This window comes from Nematolebias whitei, chromosome 16 (assembly GCF_014905685.2).
Source record: "Nematolebias whitei isolate Nwh7 chromosome 16, NemWhi1, whole genome shotgun sequence".
Lineage (NCBI taxonomy): Eukaryota > Metazoa > Chordata > Actinopteri > Cyprinodontiformes > Rivulidae > Nematolebias > Nematolebias whitei.
The window spans coordinates 5291026-5300424 of NC_056513.1; the positions used below are offsets into that span (position 1 = coordinate 5291026).

At 39.0% G+C, this 9399-nt stretch overlaps 1 protein-coding gene across 1 annotated transcript in view; it reads right to left on the reverse strand.

Annotated features, from left to right (window-relative positions):
- Positions 1-439: 439 nt before the first annotated feature.
- The window catches only part of LOC119422678 (von Willebrand factor A domain-containing protein 7), a 10920-nt gene continuing 1960 nt past the window's right edge, over positions 440-9399 (reverse strand). Inside the window, exons 3-18 of the mRNA XM_037690065.1 lie at positions 9087-9223; positions 8862-9006; positions 8222-8315; positions 7844-7972; positions 6954-7140; positions 6682-6851; positions 6423-6535; positions 6199-6315; positions 5929-6102; positions 5679-5811; positions 5443-5595; positions 5187-5279; positions 4708-4979; positions 4481-4614; positions 2272-2431; positions 440-820 (exon numbers count right to left, since the gene is read on the reverse strand). Of these exons, the coding sequence (XP_037545993.1) occupies positions 440-820; positions 2272-2431; positions 4481-4614; positions 4708-4979; positions 5187-5279; positions 5443-5595; positions 5679-5811; positions 5929-6102; positions 6199-6315; positions 6423-6535; positions 6682-6851; positions 6954-7140; positions 7844-7972; positions 8222-8315; positions 8862-9006; positions 9087-9223 (2592 nt within the window). The remainder of the gene's footprint in view (positions 821-2271; positions 2432-4480; positions 4615-4707; positions 4980-5186; positions 5280-5442; positions 5596-5678; positions 5812-5928; positions 6103-6198; positions 6316-6422; positions 6536-6681; positions 6852-6953; positions 7141-7843; positions 7973-8221; positions 8316-8861; positions 9007-9086; positions 9224-9399) is intronic.

Consider the following 9399-nt stretch of genomic DNA (forward strand, 5'->3'; position numbering starts at 1 on the left):
GAAAGACCAGTGGCTGAAGTGATAACACCAACTTGTGTATTTATATTATTAGGGCACTCAAGTAAATGTTTGTTGTATATAAATATGTTGCAACACTAACTTTACATATTCATTAGTCTAAATAATATGCAAAGTATAACTAAGTGTGTTTTTATGGGAATCGGTCACTACTTCAATCTAATTTTTACCTGATTGTCACGCACCTAACAAAGAACATACAAGCTGATCAGTTATCAGTTTATTAGAAACAAACTAAAGCATTATCCATTTTCTCTGTCATTTTTCCTTCATGCTTTTTACAGCAATACAAAATGAACAAGAAGCATAATTAAAGTTACACATTTTATTTAAAGAGAAACCTATAACACTGCTCACCTTAAAGTACTTCAGTTAGTTTCACATGGAGACAAAGACTAGACTTATTTACTATAACCAGACTTCAAGGCCTTCCTGTGAAGGCTGAGAGCAGCAGGCAGAACCACAGCGGCAGTGACAGGCTTAGAACCGGAGACCCTCCTGTAGGAGCAATTGAATGATAGCATTTGCCCACATTTCCAACTTTATCCACAGCTATAAACTCAACAATCTGTGAGCAGCAGGAGGCGTTGTATTGAGCTTGGATGATGGGAGCCTGCAGTGAGGAGTGCGTCAGGGTCCCGTTGCCCTGACGTAGAGCAATGCTCTCTATCCCGGTGCCATTTCCATCTGTCAGGTTAGCCGAGAGCTCCCAGTGGAAGGGTCCACACTGGGACAAATCTTTAGGGCAGTCATCTGCCAGTACTCCATACACTTCACACTGCGGCTGATAAAAATCTGTGATCTGGATAAAAGGACAAGAAAGGGATTTGTGAGAGTACCGGTATTATTTTTTTTTTAAATGGCGATTAGATCAGAATGATTCATGTAAACAATTTGTATGTGGTTAGGTACAACAGGGAAGATTTTCTGTCTTTGTAATTAATAAAACAAAGTGAAAACAAAGTGATTTTCAAAGTGCTTTGATACTATCATCACCAGTTCTCAGTGGCCCTTTAGTATTATGTTCTCCAAATCTGATTATGTGCATTTGAACAAGTAGATCATAATCTTTGGATAATCTCAACCATCAGCTTTCAGTTTTGCCTGATTCCACACATTTGGCCCTCCGTCATCCTTTGTTCTGAGAATGCACGACCACTTTCAGGCCCCCTTGATACATTACAAACATTTGATTTTAATAGCTGATTACTCCATTAGCTCCTTTATTGTAGGGAAATTTTAAAATTCTTATATTTATTTTCCTTGTTCGTGTTTTTTAAGAAGGTGATCAGCACAATTTCAGAAACCCAAACTGGGATCTGCCCTATTACTACTACACTGATCAAGAAGTATCTTCAAAACTTACTTTATTTGATAAATTTAGTATTTTAATCTGGATTTCACAACAAACAAAATACTCGGTAAGCATTACTAAAACTGTTTTACTTGTACTTTGACAACACAATGGCTTCAGCTTCGATTTTGTTCAACATTTTCTAAAAAATTTATACCAAAAAACTCGACTAATGGGTCTAAGATTATTTCTCAACACTTTACAGAATTGTCCAAATCCCTTAGAAAAGTTTTAGCTTGTAAAAAATATATACTTTTACGTCAAATCCTTAAGTATTTCAGGCAAACATATAGTGAAACTTAACTGTTTGCTTGATGGACATCAAAATGTGGTTAGCAGATTAAAGCACTTTTACCAGACATATTCAGAATGTCATGGCAAATATATTTGGTGAAATGCACACAGGTAGTGCATGTTGTCTGTTCTAAATCTGCATATTAAAAACATAATGTATGTATTTTGGACAAACACGATAAAATTACAATCATTACATAATAATGCTAATATGCCAACGTGTGTTGAGTTTATACCATATTTACAAAGTTTAATAATAATAAAACTACTGGAATTTAAACATTAATGAAAATGTTTTTATTCATTCCACTGGCCTCCATTAGGGGGAGCTACAGCACCTTACCCCTATTTCCCACGGTCTTGGTTAAGAAATGGTCTACTGTACATGATGGAACTAAACATTTTAAGGGCCCTGTTACATTTTTTACATTTAAATACCAAAGGTTTACATTTAAATGCCTTACATACTACTTGAAACATTAAGCAGCACATTTTGGAAACGTATCAAGGAAATCAGTATAGTCTCTAACTTCCTTAGGAAGTCACAGTAACAGTAGTGTATAATTTTATTGTTCCCAACTACATGAAAATAAACAACTGCTTACCTTGGTGACCACAGACAACCTCAGAACAACGTAGTTTGAGTCGGCACCTGTGGACGACTTGGCTTCAATAGTCAGAGTGACATCGGTGCCTGATACGGTGTTGGCGGGTGCCGTAATAACCAGTGTAGCATTAGCATACTGTCCAGTTGTCAATGTGAGCCTGTCAAGAGAAGAGAATCCACACGTTTAGGATTACACCTACATGCTTTGGGAACTTGCAAATGAGTGTGACTGTTGGAGACTAGTTGGTGACTCAAAATTGCAAGAAAATAGATGCATTCTTCATTGCATCTTACAGGTCCTCTGGACATATTTTTCTTTGTTGAAATGTTTTGTCTTTTGTCCAAAAGACTTCTTCAGTGTGAGGAGTGGATCAACCAGTTTGCTGATGACGGCCATGTTTGTGGCCATTGGGGCACTAATGATCAATCCTTAGGCTGATGGTCCTCCTTTTGCATGTGAAAAACTAGTTTTGGCTGTCAGCAGCAAAATGGTTGATCCACTATGAGAAGGTGCTGTTTATAAAACTGAGTTTGTTGCAGCTTCTCAGACTGAAGAAGACTTTTGGATAAAAGATGAAACGTTTCAATAAAGAAAACCCATCCAGAGTAGAGTTGTCATTTCTAACCCAAACTCGGAGCCCAGCCAGGCCCGACTCGGATTAGGGCCGGGTCATAATAATGTGCTTAATGTGCGGGCTGGGCCAGCGTCAGGCTTTTTATTACGTCAGCAGACGAGTGCAATTGACAATCCAATTATATGGCAACATGGCTTGCCATACAGTCATCACCTGCCGCAAGTGGCCATTTGACCACGCACTGACCGGCATTGAAAGGGGTTAAAAAAAAGTTCAGTTAAAGTAAAGAAAGACATTCAAACAAACGAGACATCTTTGTTCTTTCCTTTAGAAGGTGGTGGTGTAATTTCAAAAAGCTTCAGCTGCACTCAGCGGATGAGCGCGGCCGATGACCCAAACAACTGAGATCCCAAAATATCTGACATGTCAGAGCAGGGTATGCGTTTGAATAATGCAGAATGCAGGCAGAAACGGATTTAATGCGCTTTAACGACCATGAAAGGACAAACACCCCCTCAGCTCCGATCTTCTGCCCACTTTACTCAGCTGTGTGTGTCCGCCGACCATTAATAACTATATAAGCAGTCAAAGCTTAATTAAAAATGTAGTGGGGCTTTTTCGGGTTCGGACCTGTAATTACTGTTAAGTTGTCTGGTCGGGTGGGGTTTGGAAGTGATGGCTACGGGCTGGGGCTGGGTCAGGTCGGATTTTTTGGGACCGAATGCAACTCTAATCCAGAGGCCCTGACTCAACTTGTTGGATTCATCTACCTGGATTATTGAGCATCAAGACATTTTTCGTTGCAGTCTCAATGAAATCTGAATATTTTTGACCCAGCGACAAGCGTTTGGACGTCCAGTTTAAAAAAAAGTTATGACCCATCTTCTTGTGCACAACTTGCAAAACTGTATTCTTGGCCATGCACATTATTTTGTTGCCCACATCATACTCACACTGGCTTGCTTTCTTTCCACATTGGTATGTACCCACATTTAGGGTTTAAACTACTAATGTACACTTTTGAAATTAATGTAATCAGATTTGGACCAGTTTTTCATTAATTATTTGTCATAAGCGTCATCTTTAGACCTGGATATTTGTTTTTTTGTTGGGAGAGCTTATGCACGTGTCCAAAAAACAGCATTGGCGCTTTGGTGATGGGTAAAAAATGTCCACTACAAATTCAGGTGGGTGAGACATTCACCAAAGGTCTGGGACAATTTTGAGGAGCCAAAAATAGACACATTTTTAAACACATTCAAAACTCGATTGTCAGGTACCTCAGCAACTCATGTAAGGAAGTTGAAACACACTGAAGGTGGTCAGACCTTCTGGAGACTTCCTTATGAAAGCCTTTTGCCAACTAGTTACAGCCCAGTGTGATACAGTACCACCATTAGCAGGTACTTCCTGTGTTGACTAACACTGTATTGTAAGGCAACATGTTGTAGCTTAGCCCCAAGCAACAGAAAACAAAAATGAGCAATGCAGTGTATAAATATAGTTTATCATTTTAGCAATTACTCCAGGGTAAGGATCAAACCCTCAACCTATTGACTTAAAGATGACCACTAGGCAAAAGCCACCCCCTACACAATGAGATTATATAATCATTTTGTAGCTTTACGTCACCTGTTAGGGTATGTCATGGCAAAGTTTCTGTCATTTCTGGCATTGATGGTGTATGTACCACCAGCTCCCTGCGTCATCACACTAAAGGGGAGCTGAAGGTTTTTTCCTGGCTCAACACTGCTGTCCACCACCGCCTGAAAAGAAAAAGGAAAACTAATGAGTGAACAATCCCAGTAACATTTCTATACTCCTAAAGGTTTCAGTGCTCCTATGACGAAACAACAGACCTGAATGTTCACTTTGGAGACGGACATCTGGGTGGTTGACTGCCTCTGAAATTCACTGTTTGACACTTTGTCTGTTCCTTTCAGAACAACCACAAACTCCCCCTCAGGAACTGCATCAACGGTGACCAGGGTGTCTCCATTTCCCATAGTAGTCATTGTGCCATTGGTTATGTTCTGAGAGCCGGACACAATGACTAAGCCAATTTCTTTAACAGTTATTGAAGATGGACCTTTTCTGCCAATTACTGAAAGCATCAGGGTGGCAGGCTGTCCTGGTGTTTAATGAAAAAAGAAGTGATGTTTATCCTGATGCATGCTCAATAATCAAGTGATGTTTATGTATTTTTGGTTTACACATACAATATATAATTAGATGCTTTCTCAGGAGACATGATCATATAGCAATAAAAGTTTCTTTGGTACAACTAGTATTGTGGGTGTAGTAAGGAAACTAAATCTTTTTATGAAAGGCAGTGTACCTGCTTGTGGACGTCCACTGAGTACTGCATAACCTGGGTGGGGTCCTGTGAACTTTTCCACAAAGTCATAAATGAAGGTAATTGTGCTCTGACCTACAAACAAAAGCACTTCCTGTTAGATCCTCACCAAGAACTCAATGAACTGCAAAGTAGCTAGAAATAAACAGTTTCAACGACGTATATATGTTTAAATTAAACATTTCTCACATACACTTGGTGTTATTATGTTGTGTAATTGTCCAGTAAACAAGATTACCTGTGACTTTAAGTGTATATGGCTGGGTTGATTTGATGTTGATCTGCCATGTTCCTGACTGTCTGTCAGAGTTGAGACGGATTCTCCTGAGATTGCCCACTGTCTGGATAGTACCCAGTTTGCCATTGGCCTCATTCTGATTCTGGCTCACACCTGTAAATATTTAACATGCACAGTTAGTCAATGTTATATTTCTAACACAAATGACAAACACTGAGTTGGGAATGGTGAGTTACCTTTAGGGTTGGTAAGTGTAAAAGTTATGGATGTTCCTGTGATGTAGATTGTGATGTTTTTTAGTGATTCGTCTAACATGAAGGGGAAAGTTTCTTCTTTTCCAGCATTTCTTGCTCTCTGAAGAACAGTCACCTGATGGAAAGATGGAAAGAGGTAAATAAGTGATTAATGTTTCAGGTCTTTAAATAAGATTGTTTACCTAAAGTCTGTTAGAAGACATTTTGCAGGGTAAGCAAAAAACAAACTTACCAGGGCAGAAGTTGATGTGTCAAGGATAACATCTGTCGCTTGAGGCAACTGGGCCTTGGACACCTGGATGGCCTGGCCTCCAGATGCCAAAGCTAAGTCACGGTAGTCTCCAAAGGAAGCAGAAAAAACAGAACGACGACGCCTTTTGCTGGGCCCAGTCATGAAAAATGACACCTATGATGATAAATGTATGCGAAAGTCATAACGAGCTCAACTTTTTCACCAGTTAGGCTGGGTGAACATCATCATTAATTGCTAATTCATATTTACCGTTGACTTGGTGCTCCTGATGAGAGCGACGATAGTGTCCTTCAAGGCGATGTCTTTAGCTATAGCATCAGTGAAAACATAGATGTGGGATGAGGAAGGGGCTCCAGTAAGAGCCAGCTGGGAAAATAAAGTTTCAGAGTCAGGAACCATAGATTTACCATCTTAGAAAAATACTGCCCAGGTTTTGTCTTTATGAATGAAAATGTCAGAGCCCATTGTAGTACCTGAAGTCCTGACAAGCACATCTCTGGGATATCCCCACCACCACTTGCTTTGAGCTTAGAGATTTCGGTTTTCATTTTTCCAGGGTCAGTTGTCCTGATCATTGGTCCAAAATCTTCAATTGGTCACAAAAAGAAGCTAAGCAACAATACTAACCTGTGACTCAAAAGTATTTTGAACAAAATGGAAAACCATTGCAGCATCTATAACATGAAGCACTGCCAGCAGCAATGTTTCCTTCTAAAGCACAATCGTTCATACCTGGGTCGTTGAAAGGCACCAGGATATACTCGGATGGCTCGTCCTGTGTTCCCTTTTTGCTGTCAATGATTTCATATACAACTGATCTAGCTTCTTCGATGTCGTCTGACATGCTGCCCGTGGTGTCAATCACAAAGCACACCACAGATGAGCGAGCAATCCCCATCATCCTGTGAGAAAAAATACATTGTTTTTCCTTACAAACTACAACTTCATACATATTTCCTGTCAGCGTTGCATAAAGTCATGTTTTTTTTAAACATCTCGGTTACCTTAGAAAGTTCTGGTCTCCTGCAGCTGAGCGGATGTCCTCCAGCAGCTGGAGGCTGGCAGCTGTGGCTGTTTTTACAGCAGCTTCATGATGGGCCACGTTGTCTGAGCGACGCTCGTCTTTACTGATGCCTCCTCGAGGAGCGGCGGTGCTGGTAAGATCAGCTGCACCTCCATGGCTGCACTTACCTGCCACAGAACAAGAGGGGGAGGACAAATGGGGCTGGATGATCAAACAGCGTTAATCTACTCAAGACTTCAGTCTGGTACAATAAAATAATGATTTTATAAGTGTTACATGCAGGTTTGTAAAATAGTATTGAAACAATAAATTATTTTTAACAAGTTAAATGATGCATCAATATATAAAAAAAAAAAATCATTGTTAATTGTATTATTCATTCAGTTTGTCCTAATGGGTTAATGTTATATAATAAATTAAAAGAAAAATAAGTGATCAATTCAACTTAAAGTCTAACATTTTTTCTTTTTTCTCTGAAAGGCAAATGGTATGATACAAATTAATGTAAGTTTGCTTATAATTTTTGGGACAACGATTTAAATAGTCTCTATTTAAAGCCTACTAGACTAAATGTAAGAAAAAAGTTTAAATACAGTAATTTATTATTTGAGACCCTCATGACTACCAAAACAAATGGCTAAACAGGAAATTCTAAATGTGCCATATAACAAATTAAGTAAATGTTTACTGAGGTTGCTTCCCAACCTGATAGAAGACAGATTATTCCTGGAGAACAGCATCTTTTAAATGTACAGAGAATAGCATTTCATTCAGTGTGTATCTGCATACTTTGTGGTGAAATGTTTTACGTATTTTGTCTTTCTGATGAATGAGATTTTTCAGTTGGATTAAAGGTATGAGATGCTAAACCTTGAGGTTTTGCAGAAGAGAAGATTCCCATGTAGCCTGATGTGAGCTTCTTCTCCTTCAGGATGTTGGGCAGGATCTGATTCGGGCATGTTCCACTGGCACAGTCACTGCAGGTGGGCGTGTTCACATCTGCACGGGAAGAACGACAAATTCGATATGATTTTGTTTTTCTTTTCTATCAACTCCTGGTTGAACAAAGAAATGCCTTACAATAATTAGTTATGCAGATTGTATTTAAGAGTTACCGAGCAAAAGTAAAAATAATCTTCTTATTGATCAGATATGATCCAAGATAGAATTACACATATCGTCATATTTATTGCACGTTTACCCAACCCACAGATCATCGTCATCCTCCCAGTGTTCAGACACACTGACCTGCAAGATTTTCCAGAGGGAGGTCTGGTCGTATGAGGTTGATATATGGCTCTGTGTATCCCAGCTCCGCCCAGTTACTGTGACTGTAGAAGTCCTGATAAAGAAAGGGAACATGTAAAATGAGTGTCATCAATTATCTGCACAACTCCTTCAGGTCACTTGATAGGTTTTTAAATCATATTCCCTGTTTATAAAGCACTAAAGGGTCTATATTAAAAATAGATACAAGATATTTAGAGTTGGAACAAATAAACTGAATTGAATGTTTCAAAGAATCTAGGACATGGAAAATACCAGTAGTTTTAAAACAGCAACTGGATTTCTTATTGATTTGGTTGTTGCACAACAAATGTTTTATCTTAGATTTTTTTTTCATTCAACTTTTATTTCTACACGTTAGTCTCATTTACAAGAGAGACCTGTTTTAAACAAATAACATAGATGAGGTACAGACAACAATAGAAAATCATATAAAAAGCATATAAAATGAAAACTAAATAGAAGAAATGGTGTAAAATAATATGTAAATTAGATGTGCCAAAAATGTATATTTCCTTGACTGTTCTTTATAACTAAGGCAATTTGTCTCTTATTTTTCTTTGGATTTTTGCATTTGATTGTCTTATTCCATCCTCCTCACCTGTAACGTATGAAGGACTCTGCCCAGTGTTTCTCTGGCAGCCTTGAAGTTCTCCTCTCGAACGTTAGCCTTAATCGCCAACATGCCCTCCATGATGAGGCCGCGGCCCTCCAAGAAGGCTTCAGAGTCGAAGTGATGCGGAGCACTGAGGGAAGTTTTCTACATGTAAACGGTAAATCCGGTATTGCCTTTTAAGATGTTCTTTAAATTCGTTTTGTACACCACCTGCCGACAAAGTCTCGGTCTACCAGCCCGTTCTGGACGTAGATCTCTTGAAGAGCAGAGTGAAACTTGGCACCAGACACATCACCTGTTGCTGTGGGACCTAGACAAGCCTGAACGATCTCTGCAGGAGAGGAACCCTAAAGTTCAAAAACAAGTTTTAATTCAAATATATATTTATATATACATATACAAATGTCTGTCTCTCTGTCTACCTACTGTACCTACCTACCAAGTATGTCTGTCTGTCTGTCTCTGTCTGTTTATCTACTGTATCTACCAACCAAGACTGTCTGTCTGTCTGTCTGTCTGTCTA